The 14,445-nt window shown below is 46.2% G+C and overlaps 1 protein-coding gene across 1 annotated transcript; it reads right to left on the reverse strand.

Annotated features, from left to right (window-relative positions):
* Positions 1–530: 530 nt before the first annotated feature.
* On the reverse strand, positions 531–10,993 carry ILKAP (ILK associated serine/threonine phosphatase). Its single transcript, XM_079976911.1, has 12 exons — positions 10,806–10,993; positions 10,064–10,131; positions 8,855–8,911; positions 8,263–8,382; positions 6,987–7,113; positions 5,955–6,061; positions 4,910–5,003; positions 4,023–4,110; positions 3,345–3,466; positions 2,007–2,126; positions 1,777–1,858; positions 531–825 (listed from the first exon to the last, which is right to left on the reverse strand). Exons 1-12 carry the CDS (start codon positions 10,976–10,978, stop codon positions 685–687), a joined length of 1,299 nt encoding a protein of 432 aa, XP_079833037.1. The 5' UTR covers positions 10,979–10,993; the 3' UTR covers positions 531–684.
* Positions 10,994–14,445: the final 3,452 nt, after the last annotated feature.

The following is a 14,445-nucleotide window of genomic DNA, read 5'->3' on the forward strand; positions in this document are numbered from 1 at the left end:
TGCAGAGAGCAATCCAGTGGGTTTTGGTGTGAGATCACACCCCAAAAACTTTCCTGCATGATCCTCTTTTAGCAATTTCCATGCAAAATTTACAGGCGCTTTTTAAAACTCCAGATGGATTATTACAACTGCCTGAAAGGGAAATTCCTGAAAGGCAACTACGAATGCATAGTTAGTTCTCTCAAGCTGTATTGAACTGTTTTGAAATCTGGAGCATCTTTTCAATTAGCAATAATCGCGCCTCGGATTAACCTCATTGGCTACGATACTGCCACTGCGCAAAGCTGAAATCTGGAGCATCTTTTAACTCATGAAGGTCAATACATCATTTCCTTCCTCTGCTTAACCAGCACAAAATGCATGTATTTTGTGCTTAAGGAGCTGGAATACAAAAAACAAGGTGCCTTGTGCAATTCAAGCACTATGAGCATCAACTGTACATTATTTTATCTAAGAAGTTCACTTGGTGAATTAGACGGCCCCATTCCATCCAATTGTGATTCTATGAAACAATGAACCAACTTGAACAGTTAGAAAAAAAACCCTTTTATTTACAAATAAGCATTCGGGGAGGAAACACAACCGAAACCCTACATACACACATACACACTCACAGGCACACTAACTTGTTCCATTAAATCCACTGCATGCTGCTAAGGACCTCACTTGCACCTATTCTCGGCATCACTGCTCAATCCGGACCACCACAACTGTGACGTTATCTGCAGAGCCTCGCTGCACAGCCTTGTTGGCCAACCTGTTACAGGCTGCTTCATACCGCGCATCAGCAGCTGATTTGGCATCTCTCGTGGGAATCGTTTTGTCCTGTTGGGAAGCAGAATACACAAATGCAGGGTAGTTTCTTTCTTTTTAACACTGATTGGGAGCCGCCCAGAGTGGCTGGGGAAGCTCAGCCAGATGGGCGGGGTATAAATAATAAATTATATTATTATTATTATTATTATTATTATTATTATTATTATTATCACTTAATTTGCCGAGAGCACCTCAATGCCCATGTCTCTCATTCCCAGAGTAACTTCTAATTATTTACAATGTTTGTATATCATTTGTTCACAAAAAATCATCTGGGAAGTATAGGGACTTTTCAACACCCACAACCCCTGGTACACTATAAAGTACAAAAATGCACATAAAGTTAGAAAGACTTTTTTAAAAAAGTATTGTAATAAAAGTAAAATCAGCAGCCAAGGATACAGTAGTGCCAAGTATCTATTAAGCACTAAAAATGTGGCTTTAGAACTAGAAAGCTCTCTCTCTCTCTCTCTGTGTGTGTGTAAATGTCTTCAGCTGGCTCTGAAAAGGCCACAACATAGACGTCAATGGAGTTTTTCTGGGGGGAAGGCATTCCATGGCTGGGACGTCACCAGTGAAGGGGCTCTTTCCTTCACAGCGAACAACCTCATCTCATTTAAACAAAAACACTCAGGAAAGGGCCTCTACTAATTAGCTACCTGCACTGTCATCTGAAAGGAATGCTTTGGTGTGTTTTTTAAACTCGCCACAAGCCCCCCGCCACCTGCTGCTATGGGGACAGAGGGACCATCTCTCTTCTGCCCCCTTCCCACCTGAAACAGCAACTAGACATATATTAAAGTTTACATGGTCCCTGCTTGGTTGAATCAGGGCACGCCACCCATCAAGTGGATGTCTTACATGCCAGCCAAAGAACAAGAGTGAGTGTAGTTCCTCTTCCACATTCCTTTCCTAACAAGCAGCCCTGTCTCTTCTCACTCAAGCCTATCTTCCCCTTACCTCCAAACAAGACATAATGAAGTTCACAGCTTCATCTGGTGAGAAGACTTTGAAGAGACCATCACAAGCCAAGAGGATAAACCTGGAAGAGCAATTAGTGATAAGTTTTATTGGGGGGGGGGGGAATTAGGGCCTAGAAACAAAACAGAACACAAGGAGTGATTTAATGATCTATTGTATAGACACCCCACTTGTATTCTCTGCATTTGTGTACTTGTGTCAGGTTTTACCTGTCGTTGTGTGTAAGCTGGCAGCGCTTGACGTCTGGCACAGAGATGACCCCAAAGCGCTTGTACTGCCCATCCCCAATGGAGCGAGAGACTTCCAGGACACCCAAGACACGTCCTTCCCTACAAAAGTGGGGAGAGAGCCTATTTCAGCATGTCAGTGGGTTTAATCCCCAAAGTTGTCAGGCTAGAACAGGGATGGGGAACCTGTGGCCCTGCAGCTGTTGTTGCGAGCTCAATTCCCAGCAGTCCCACGCAGCATTGCCAACGTTCAGAGAGATACTCCAGCAGCACCTGGAGGACCAAGGGTTCCCCACTTCTGAGCTAGAAGTATTTGGGACCAAGGTGAGTCCAGTTTACTACAGACTCTAGCTAAATGCTTCACAAGTAGTCTACACAATTCCTTTTGCAACTTTACCATATAATTATAGAACTCAAGATAAAGCAATATGTTTTGATCCCAAATTGGCACTTGAATGTTAATTTGTTAATATGATCCGAACACCTGCCCTAGTTATGCATTCACTTAAAATTTGGTTGAACTTGTTCAGTATGGCACATTCCCATGTGCCCTTGCAGGACTTTTTCTGAGAAATTCAAGAAAAAAATCTTCATTAGGAGACCAAGTGGCAACATGAATGGGCCATGTGCAGGCTTTGCAAGTATAAGGAGCTACATTCAACCCTGTCATCTCCCTGTTCCCAGCCACTCTTTCAAGGGATCTCAGGAAGCAAGAGCTGAGAAATATTTCTGCTTGAGAACCTGGAAAGCTATTGCCTTTCAGAGAGCAACAGCACTTGGCTCCAGGTACCACTGGCTGAACTAGTTAGAAGGCAGCTCCTTACACCACATGGCAACAGTATTTTCAAAATCACAGCAGCACCTTTGTTTTTATCATGCAATGACTCAACAGCACCTTTGGTAAGAATCACTTGGTCTCATTAAGAAGAGAGTTTGACATCTGAACAGCTGGATTAAAGCTATCTGGCCAGCAGTTAAAGGGCCCTGTTTGCTCCCAAGGTCAGATGCATTGTCATTTTTACAGAGTCACATTCTTTATACACCCCGCCAATAAATACAGTACCAATTCATATTCACACTCTATATAGCTAGGAAAATACTAACTTATTTCAATTATTAACATTTATGCACATAGGTAGTTAAATGATGGCTTCTAACAAAATAAAAAAGTCAACTCACAAAGTCTACAGCTAACAGTTAATAAGAATTGTCCACAGTTCAAATGAGCATTTACATTGGGTGGCCAGAGGGGGAGGTTGCAGCTAAAAACCCCAAATGTTGCTGAAGGGCTATTGGTGGAAGCGAAGAGAAACCTGTTACCTGACATTCCCTCCAGCCTTTTGGATCCTCATCCGCTCGTCGTATTGAGTTGGGTTATGTTCTTTACTGAGACTTAAGGCTGTATGTTTCTGACTTTCTTCATTGTAGCGACACAGAAGCGCCTGCACTGACAGAAGAACCCTCATGAGCAAGTAGCAAGGATTGCAAGTCTCTGCTTGGGGCATTATAGGATACAACTTTCCACTAAGCAAACCCTTAAACAATTTCTAAGCAGTGTCACTCTACTGCATGCCTCCAGCCTCACATATAATAATAATAATAATAATAATAATAATAATAATAATAATAATAATAATTTATAACCCGCCCTTCCCAGTTCAGAAAACTGGGCTCAGGGCAGCTAGCAACAAATTTAAAACACAAAATGGCCAGGGCCTGAAATTGGCTTGAGCTGAGAACATCTTAAAAATTGATGGAAGACACCACCACTGAGTCTGTAACGCCATCTAGAGTTCACCAAGAAAATCCAACGGATCACAGAGCTGCTCCAAAGCACATTTCCTCCCAACAACTACACTTGGTGGACATATTGCAAGGTAATGACCGTGCTAAGGTACAGCTGCTCTAGCATTTTTTGGTGGAACTGAAAAGATTAGCATCACCCAGTAACAAGAAAAATGTACTGAAACTGGACCCACAACTTCTAGTGCTGCTTACCCTGCTGTCTCCAAGGTTGGCAATATACAAAGTATTATCAATCACCAGCACACAGGTTGCTGTGGAGCCATCCTTCCAGGCAGGTTTCCTGTGAGTACAAGAAAGTGGAAACAAAAAAGTGAGTTCAAGCAAGCTCCAAATTGTTCCAAGAGTCACACTGTACAACTATGGAGACTGATAGCCCAATGCAGAAAAGAGGGGGAATTAATGGACTACTCACAAGTTTAAGAACACACCTGTGCTATAGCCCCCCTTGCATTTTGAAATGGTTGAGTTCACATGGAGGAGTGTACAACTGAGTATGTATACACCCACCCACAAGACTCCTGCAAAGGAAAATTAGTTATCAAATTATTACTATTTATTGCATTTATAGCCCACTTTTTTTTGCCAAGGTGCTCAAGGTGGCATAAATGGTTTACACCGCCTCAATTAATCCCAACAACCCCCCTGTGGGGTAGGTTTGGCTGAGAGACAGTGACCGGCCTAAGGTGAGTGGAAGTGTGTGGGGATCTGAACCCAGGTCGTAGTCTGACACTTTAACCACTATACTACACTGGCTTTGCAGGAGCAAAAGGGGGCGGGGTTATGAAGGTGGCTTTGTTTTATCGCTACTTGACAACTTTCTTTCTCATCTGTAGGGAACATCTGACAAGGGGAAACATGCAAACATCTTTTCTGAAGTAATACAGTCCCAAATACTCTTAACACAATGCCTATATCAGGCATAGGCAAACTCAGCCCTCCAGATGTTTTTGGCCTACAACTCCCATGATCCCTAGCTAACAGGACCAATGGTCAGGGATGATGGGAATTGTAGTCCCAAAACACCTGGAGGGCCGAGTTTGCCGATGTCTGGCCTATATACTTGGAAAGTTTACACTTACTGGCTGGAAGCCTGCTTGAGAAACTCCTCATCTGTGTATTTGAAGGTGTCCAGAAGGCATCTTCTTATTGTTTTCTCAACACTGGGCACATCTCCTGTTATGAACACAAAAGAAGTGATTAGCTACTTCCCTCAAAACATATTCTGTGCTAGACAAATCAAAATTCCTGCTCAGGATTACCTGAAATGTTGCTTACAGAATGCATGATGACTAAAATACTAATTTCCAGTGTCTGCTAAAAACATTCCTGTTTGGCCAAGCCTACCCAGATGCTTAGAAATGCTGGTGTGAACTTTAATCTGTTTTAGTATTTTAACTTCTTGTATGTTTTAAGATACTGAATTTCCCCCCCCCCCTGATTTTTTTGTTTTATCCTTTTGTAAACTTCTCTGAGGGTTGTTGTTGGTTTTTTCTTTACAATCAAGCGGTGTGTAAATTTTATGAAATAAATGAAAATCTGCAATTCAGATTAACCGTTCAGGGAGGGCACTTTGCAACTGGGATGTCCCTGCAAGGAAGGCTGTCTCCCTAGAGGCCACCCACCATCCTTCACTTGGCACAGGACAGGACTGCAGAAAAGGACTTCTGAAGGCAATGTCATAGTTTGGTTAAATATATGTTAGAGAAGGCACTCCTTCAGATAGCCTGGCTCCAATTTGTTTAGGGCTTAAGCAGGACCCCAGGACTATGGTGTGAAGGGACACTGTGTTGAAGCTCAGCAGGCCTGGGTCTGTCCAACGCCTGAGTGAGAGGCCACCTTGCAGTCACGTGTGCCAACTTGGCTTTCAAGGTGGAATAAAGGCAGGATACAATTTTAAGGAAAACAAATAATTGAAACCAGGAGTTTTAATTGGGTCCAGAAACAGATTGGGAACCAGTGGAGCTGATAAAAGTACTGGGCATTGTGTACCCAAACAAGCACAAAGTTAGTTTCTTCTGAGCAAGCCTCACCAAGCTACACTGCTTTAAAACTAGCGCTCAGGAAGCAGGAAACCCCAGAGAATGATACTGCACACACGCTGCACTCCCCAACCCCCATTTTTACCTTTAGGGAATTTTCTGATCAGGTTTTGATGCAGGTTCTGTGCTGCATACTTTGAAGCTCGAACTCCTCCGTGGCCATCAAAGACAGCAAAGTATGAGACACGGGTACTGTAAAGGAAGACAAGATTGACCCCACTCTCTGGAAGCGGCCAAGAAACTGACAATGTGCTGAACTCGCATCACTAGCGGATCTGCAAAAAGCACAACCTTCCCTCATCCATGTACCACAAGGATAGGCAATCTGGTGTTTAACAGACGCTGTTCGACTCCCAACATCAGCCCCAGCCAGCATGGCCAGGGATTACTGGAGTTGCAGTCCATGAACATATGGAGAGCAACAGGGTCCTCATTCCTGACATGGATTGCCTACGTACAGGTTTCACATTTCTCTTTAAATTATGAATTTGTCCATGTGTGAAGCAGCCCCCAGTATCAACAAGGACCTAGATCCTAGGTTTTCCAATGCCACTGGTAGAATCTTAACAGTTACACAATTTGAGATCTTGCCTCTTTAGAAGAATACAGAATAAAAAGGATGGAAAGCATATATCTGACGTGCTCTTTTAGGATAACTTGGGCCCAATTTTCTGCTGTATCTCCCAGAATTACAACTGCGAGGAAAGGTGCATTGAGGTGTGAATGTGTGTGTTCAATAGGAACAGAAGAATCGCACCGAGTCATACCAACTGCCCATTTAGTCTAGCATTCTGTGCCCCCAATGACCAACCAAATGTTTTCTAGGAGCCCAGAAACAAGACCTAAGTGCAACAGCACTCCTGTGCCAGTGTGACACTCAAAGGCATGCCATCTCCAACACCAGAGCTAATTTATTATATAGCTATTATGCCTAATAACCATTGCTAGCACAACACATTTCAAAAAGGAAAACACTATTTCCAGACACCAAATCAACTGGAAAGCAACTTTAAAATTATTGTCCACGTATGGCAAAACAGGCTATCCAGGACAAAGTAGGACTAGGACAGACACACACACACAAGTCAGTATGCTCATATGCAAATATAATACTCACATCTGAGAGGGGAGGGGGCTGCACTCTTCTGTGATATCATTCAGAATGACATGGGCATCCTGCATCTCTTCTCGTTCTCCCTTCCTCTCTGCCACGTAGCCCTTCAGACCAAGGATACCTGCAGAATCTAAAAAGAAAGCAAAAGATACACACAGGATTCAATCCTTGAGCTCTCTTTTGAACAACATCCCATTAAGTGGCCATTTTACTTTAGACAGTATCATTCTGAAAACCTCTTGGTAAAAAACTACATGTAAAGCTTTAACTAGACTACCATACAGCAACATTATTGAATAGAACACAACAATTAAGAGTACACTAGCAATGCCAATAAAACAAAAGTCTGAAAGCACCATTCAAGGCAATGTAGGAACATTCCCAAGTTGTATTCACATTCATAAAGAATCTGCTGGCAGAATACATTCTAATAGGAAAAAGCTGTTCAACTGGGGTTAGAACCCACTGAATATTCTTAATTTTTAAACCTTGTGGCATTACTGTGTTAGCCACCACAGCGCTAGACTGCACAGCTACAGCTTGATCAGGTGCACCAGAGAAGACGTCAACATGGTACACCTCTGGGATTTCTACAAATGCAGTTGATGTGAACAGAAGCAGATGTGACTCACGTCATGCCACTGTTGCCACATCACAATTCAGTTGGGAGATTGAAAGATGTTTTTGCTTCTACACTCTAGGTTAGCTTGGATAAGAAGCCTCCTACCCGAGGCAGATGAGGAAACAGATGGAGGCTGTATGGCATGGCAGCAGTTAGGCCATGTTGCAAAGAGCACCAAGAAAAAAAGCTCTCATGGCAGTGGATAAAGAGACATGGACACAGGCCTGTCTTCAGATCCTCGTTCATCTTATTCGGCAATTCTTGTTTTGAATTGTGCACAGCACCTTGTTATTGTGAGCCACACTGAGGACTCAGCTGCCTGAAAAGCAACCCAGAATTGTCAGGAAAAAGCTACCACTACCAGCCTCTCTCACAAAGTTGTTCTGAGGAGGGAGTAACAGACACATTGTCCTTCGCTCCTTGGAGGAAACATGGCTTACCGATATAATACAGACACAATAGTGTCTGCAAGGAAACAAGAATACCCTTAAAAGAAGGAAACTCTGCAGAGGTGAGACATTTGTTCATGAGCATCTTATACTCGCCCCCCCCCCTGCTCATTCCTAAAAATGATCACAACAGGAAACAATCTCACTTTTGCCCTAATTTAAGGCAGCAGTAGAATAGAAAATATGTGGCTTCAGAGTGTCTGAAAACCTTTACAAACTTTCTTTTCCACAAGTTCTTCACTCCCATTCTTCTCTCCCTCCGTGGATTTCCTCTTCTCTCCCTTCCCATGGCTCACGGGAAGAGAAACTTGCTCTGGAGGATGTGAAGCTGAGGAACAAAATGTTGGTCAGTTATTTTATTTATCCGAGTCATTTACTCAAGTGATACTGTGACAGAGTACACAATCCCTGACTGGCTGGGATTATACAGCCAGATGAGATGGGCCAAATTATGCTGTAACACTGACTACACCACTCTTGATTTCCCCTTTATATAATCCTAGCTAGAGGAAGCTCTAGTATCAACAGCAATAAAAGATGGTACCAAAGCAGTTGCCAGCCAGGAAGTGAACAGCCAACACACAAGAGCTGAAGAGACAAAGAGGGTGTGGTGTGGAGGGAACAATCCACCTCCTTCAAACCGCTCCTTTTGAGCCTGAAAATGTTCACCTGTGACTATTTGATGAAGTCCTTCAGTTAACCAACTTTCTGAAGCACTCAAGCATGTTTCATTCTCTGGTGTGATCCTATTACAGCAGTGCAATCAACAGCAAGACAGAAATGTTGAGACTACTGCTCACCTGAGTTTCCGCTGCTGGCAGGTGGGAGGTCGTCAAAAAGCAAAGAGCCTCCAGTTCCTAAAACACAAGGAAACATGTGTCCAGAATCCAGGTCCCAGAGCAAACAGATTTCTCAGATAGTTTCATAAAGAACACACAATCTATAAAACAGCACTGCCTAGCTAAAATGTCTGTTCTACAGCAACCAGCCTTTGTATTATCAGCAATGTCTCTGTAATCATTCTACCGGTAAACCTGAGTGAGATGTGGAAATGCTGCTTGTGTAGCAAGCCGAAGAACAAAAGTAAACTTAGGCATGTAGCTACACATTACAAATGCGGGCTTGGATGGTCAAGGCCCTGTGATACAGGAATGGCGCCCATGCTAAACCAAGAGACAGGGTTCAGACAAGGGGTAAATCACAGTTGGGACATCAGCACAGCATCTTCCCAATCCTACAGGCACCTTGAGTCAGAGAACTCTCCCAGCCAGAAGCAGCAACTATATCCATCATTATTCACTTTTAAGTGCCAGTCAAAAATGTTCCCGTTTACTCAGGCATTTGGTTCTTAGTTGGGACCATATATGATGATACCCTACCCACATTTTGGGAAACTTCCAGGCCTCCAGGCATTACTGAACTAAAATGCCCACCATCTCTGGGCTCACAGAAGTTGTAGTTCAGCAATATCTGGATGATCAAAGGCCCTGCCCTGGTGTGTTGTGGTGTTCAAGTTTTTAGTGTGCCAGGGTAGGATTTGTTTTTTTCTATAATATTGCAGGATGAGCACTTTTGAGTAAATAGCTGTTTTATTCTTTTTTATGTTTTAACTTATGTATTTGTATGTGTTTTTTTTAAAACAAAGTCACTTGGAGACATTTTACATAGCAAGTAATAAATGCACATTAATAAATAATAAACAAAACTTCTTGCCCACTTTGTGATGGAGTTTTGAAGTACATGTAGTAAGTTGGGGCTGGGACAAAGAGTACATATGGCTTGAAGAACTGCCATAAAAAAAAACATTAGTCAAGGAACAATGGTGTCCTGCTTTTCTCATTTCTCAAAGCAAGTTACATATACGAAGAGGATTAAGAGTGCCTGCTAGTCTTCCCCTGAGGCATAAGGAGGGCACATCACTACATAAGGGCCTAACGAACAATACAAAAGGAGAAAAAGGAGATGACCATGCTAGTCAGTGAAAGACATGATGTATACAAGAATCATACCAAAGTCAGTGCTGCTGACTGATGGAAGTTCATCAAAAAGCAAAATTCCTTTCTGCCCTTCTTTCCCTGAAAAAAAAAAAGCAATAACAGACATCAATTAGAGAACATGTGACCACAAGGGACAGATTGACTTCTTCTTTCTTTCTAAAAAAAATAATCATTCAAAGTGTAAATGTCCTGGGGGCAGAATCAGTCGCTCCTCCTCCCTTCCTAGCAGCTAACAGTCAAAACAATACAGTACTGGAAAGTCACGGAAGCAGCAGCAGCAGCAGCAGCAGCAATTACAGTACCTCGGAAGCCGTTACCCATGCGTGTGTGAGTGCGCGCTAGGGCTTTCACTCAAGAAAAGGACGCGCGGGCGCGCATCCCGGTGTCAATACGCGACGCGTGCATCCGTGTACGAGTTCACACGCGCATGCGTGCTGCACCGTGTTTAGCAAAGCGGGGCTAATCCTGGGCATAAAAAAACAGCACAGCCCGTGCCTGCACCCACCTGGGGCCTTGGCCGCTCTTCGAAGGGACCATGGCTGCGCAGGTGGCCCCGAGTGCAGGCGGCGCCTTCCCTTCCCCGCCGAGAAATGAGGCGAATTCAAGGCTCCGGGAAGGGAAGGAGGGCGGGCGGCTAAGCTCCAGCCCGGCTCCTGCGGCTCCCGGGGGCTGAGGCCGACAGCCGAAGGCTCCTTTCCCCCCAAGCGGACGGCGGAGTCCAGGCCCCGAAGGGCGCCCGGGGCGCTTACCTGCCGCCGCCGCCTCCACAGCTGCTGAAGGGGCCGCCTCGGGAAGGTCCCCGAACAGATCCATCCAGCCTCGCACTCGGCGGCGGCCGGCCCGAGCCGCGGCGACCTCCTCTTCCTCCTCCTCCACTCGCAAAGGCCCACCTGGATGCCAATCACCGCCGTGAGGCGGAGCTCTCATTGGCTGCTCGCATCCCTCGGCTAATCGCTCCTTTAGAAGGGCGTGGCTAAAGCACCCTCGCCAAAAAACAACCAAAAGAAACGCGGGCCTTTTCATAGGCCAGCCGCTCTGGAGGGCGGGACTAGAAGGTTGTAAGTCAGGTTCCGTTATTCCTATGGCTCAGGGATCAAGGAGGAGTTGGCGCCTGCCAATCATCCTTAGGGGCGGGCCCGCCAGTTTTTCTTTCGAACGCTCTGATGACGCGCCGCGTTCTGCTACTTTGCTTCACGGCAGTGAGATGCTTTTTGCAATAGCGGGAGGCGGAAAAGTATTGACGGGGCACCAAGAGGACGAGGGTTCTGCGGGGCGGGGAATCTTGCCCCTCATGCTAGCTTTCTAAGAGAGACACGGCCGTGTAGGTCAAATTAATGAAGCCTCCACAGGTGTGCTTTGAAACAACTCTCCCCCCCCCCCCAGCCGCTGGGATGGCTTAGTTACTTCTTTGTAACAATATGAAGCTGCCACTAGATGATGCCTGAGCAAGGCAAGAGGAAGTGTGGATGATATGAGACCTGATTTAAGGATAAAAAGCCAGTGTTGTGGGGGGGTTTTTTTTTTGGGGGGGGGTGGCGGCGGCAAAGGCATAGCCGCTGGGATCAGTGCATAGCTGTCAACTTTTCCCTTTTCTTGCGAGGAATCCTATTCGGAATAAGGGAATTTCCCTTTAAAAAAGGGAAACGTTGACAGCTATGGATCAGTGCCTAAAAAGCACGAGGCAAGTGGGAAAGCGTGCTTCTAGGCATAGGACAAGGCAAGGAGAAGTGTATTCAAGCCCCCTCATGGTGGGAGAGCACAGGATGCAGAGTAAACGGGAATCTCAGCAACCTAATTGAGAAGGGGGGAAGCCCATTTTGGTTCTGACCAATCGAGACTCAAAATCTTTGCTGATGAACTGGAATTCTCTCCCACAGAGATCGGTCCGTTGATTCCGATCTACCTTTTGCCCATCCTTGCTCTAGCTGGGCATCTGGCCTGGGGCGGGGCCTGAAGCCTCATAAGGACTGCGTGGTGCTTGCTGCCTGCTGCCCAGGAGGACTCCCCTGAGTGAGTGCCTGAGGGTCCTGCTCCTTCCTGCCACTTACCACCTGGCCCAGGGCAGGGCCTGCCAGGCCTCACTAGGACAGTGTTACTGCAGGAGGGGCACAGAGTGTTTTTAAAATGTTTTTTAAAAAATTCTTTTGGATTTTTTGTATGTGGGGGGTGGGGGTGGGATGGATGTTTGGTTGGGTTGGGGAATTATTTTTTTTATTTTGATGTTTTTGTAATTTTTAAATTTTTTTGTTTGTATTGTTTTATTGGTTTTGTTTGTTTGTATAAGTTGTTATTTGTTCTTAGGGGGAGGGGTCAGGGCTGCCGGGGAGTGGGCCCTAGCCCACAAAATGGCTGGGGCATGTTCCACAGGGGGGGATGCACTGGGACAACCGATCTCAGCGATCACAGGTAAGAGGAGGAGTTACGCTAAGACCAGACCATGTCATTACAGAGGAGGCAGGTTTAGTCGTTGTCTGAGGACTATTCCTGCCTCCGGGTCTGGTCCTGACCGGATGGATACTAGAATCAGCAAGGGATACCCACATGACCTGAAGGTGCTGCTGTGCAATGCCAGGTCAATGATTCATAAGACCACTGCCATCCATGACTTGATCATGGATGGAGGACTTGACCTGGCATGTGTAACAGAGACTTGGTTGGATGAAGCAGATGGGCCTGTCCTTGCCGCTGCTTGTCCACCAGGTTTCTCTTACGCACAGCAACCCATGTCATGTGGGCGGGGAGGGGGGGTTGCAGTGATTTTAGGAAAGTCATTAGTTTGCACCGGGCGTCCTATTGGGAAGACCCAGTTTTCTGAGTGCATGTTCTGGAAGTTGGGCAATAGGGGCAGTACAGGATTCCTTTTGGTGTACCGACCTCCCCGCTGCACCAAGGATTCCCTGCCTGAGCTGCTTCAGGTCGTGGCGGATGTTCTCCTGGAGACACCTAGCTTGGTCGTCCTAGGGGATTTTAACATCCATGCCGACACGACCTTACAAGGGGCAGCTCGGGACTTCGTGGAAAGCATGGCCTCCATGGGGCTGTCCCTGAATAAGTCTGGCCCAACCCATGCCGCGGACATGCCTTGGACCTGGTGTTTACCTCTATGGATGTTGGTGATCTGACACTAAGTAAAAGTGAAACAAAAGAAGTGCCATGGTCAGATCACTTCCTGGTGCAACTGGACTTCTCTGCGACCCATCCCCTCTGCAGGGAGGTGGGACCAATTTGGATGGGCCGCCCCCGCCACTTAATGGATCCAAATGGTTTCCAGAGAGTGGTAGGGGATGCTTTATCCCATGTTGATGGCCTTTCAGCTGATTCCCTGGTGGCCCGCTGGAATGCGGAGTTAACCAGGGCTATTGACTGTTTGGCTCCGAAGCGCCCTCTCCGATTGCATGGAGCCCGGAGAGCCCCATGGTTTTCCACGGATCTGAGGGCAATGAAACAATCTTTGAGACTGCTAGAGTGCCGGTGGCGGATAACTCATTCCGAATCTGATCGGACACAGGTTAGAGCTCAACGTCGAGCCTACCAAGTGGCGATAGCGACGGCGAAGAAGAATTTCTTCACCGCCTCTATTGCATCTGCAGAAAACAGCAGCAGGAGACTTTTTCAGGTGGTTCACAATTTAGCGGAACCACCTGTAACATCGGGGCCCAGTACGGGCCACATGTTCTCCTGCAATGATTTTGCAAAGTTTTTTGCAGATAAAATCGCTCAGATTCGGGAAGAAGTAGACTCCACCGTGGGAGCAGGGCCAGGGCAGGAGAGTGCTAGAGTTCTGTCTAGTCAAGTTGAGTGGGATCAATTCCAATCTGTTACCTCCGAGGATGTGGACAGGCTGCTTGGACGAGTGAAACCAACCACCTGTCTCCTGGATCCTTGCCCATCCTGGCTTATAAAAGCTAGCCGGGAAGGACTGGGCGATGGGCTTCGTGGGGTGGTGAATGCTTCCCTCCGTGAGGGAGCCTTCCCAGACCCGCTGAAAGAGGCAGTTATTAAACCGCTTCTTAAAAAACCATTTTTAGATGCGGCCACAATGGCCAACTATCGCCCAGTCTCAAATCTTCCATTCTTGGGCAAGGTGATAGAGCGAGCGGTTGCCGAACAACTCCAGGCACGCCTGGAAGAAGCGGACCATTTGGATCCCTTCCAGTCGGGATTCAGGCCTCATCATGGGACTGAAACTGCCTTGGTCGCACTGGTTGATGATCTCCGGCGGGCTAGGGACAAAGGTGAGAGCTGTTTCCTAGTTCTGCTGGATCTCTCAGCGGCGTTTGATACCATCGACCATAACATCCTTCTGGACCGTCTTGAGGGGCTGGGAGCTGGGGGCACTGTCCTACAGTGGTTCCGCTCCTTCCTCCTGGGCCGTGTTCAGAAAGTGGTGGTGG

Source organism: Podarcis cretensis (genome assembly GCF_951804945.1).
Source record: "Podarcis cretensis genome assembly, chromosome: 5".
Taxonomy (NCBI): Eukaryota; Metazoa; Chordata; class Lepidosauria; order Squamata; family Lacertidae; genus Podarcis; species Podarcis cretensis.

Coding starts and splice junctions, on each gene's coding strand:
- ILKAP (XM_079976911.1), bottom strand. CDS start 10,978: ATGAGAGCTCCGCCTCACGGCGGTGATTGGCATCCAGGTGGGCCTTTG. Junction 4,111..4,909: donor CTCAAGCAGGCTTCCAGCCA/GTAAGTGTAAAC, acceptor TTGTACTCACAG/GAAACCTGCCTGGAAGGATG. Junction 1,859..2,006: donor CAGCTTACACACAACGACAG/GTAAAACCTGAC, acceptor TTGCTCTTCCAG/GTTTATCCTCTTGGCTTGTG.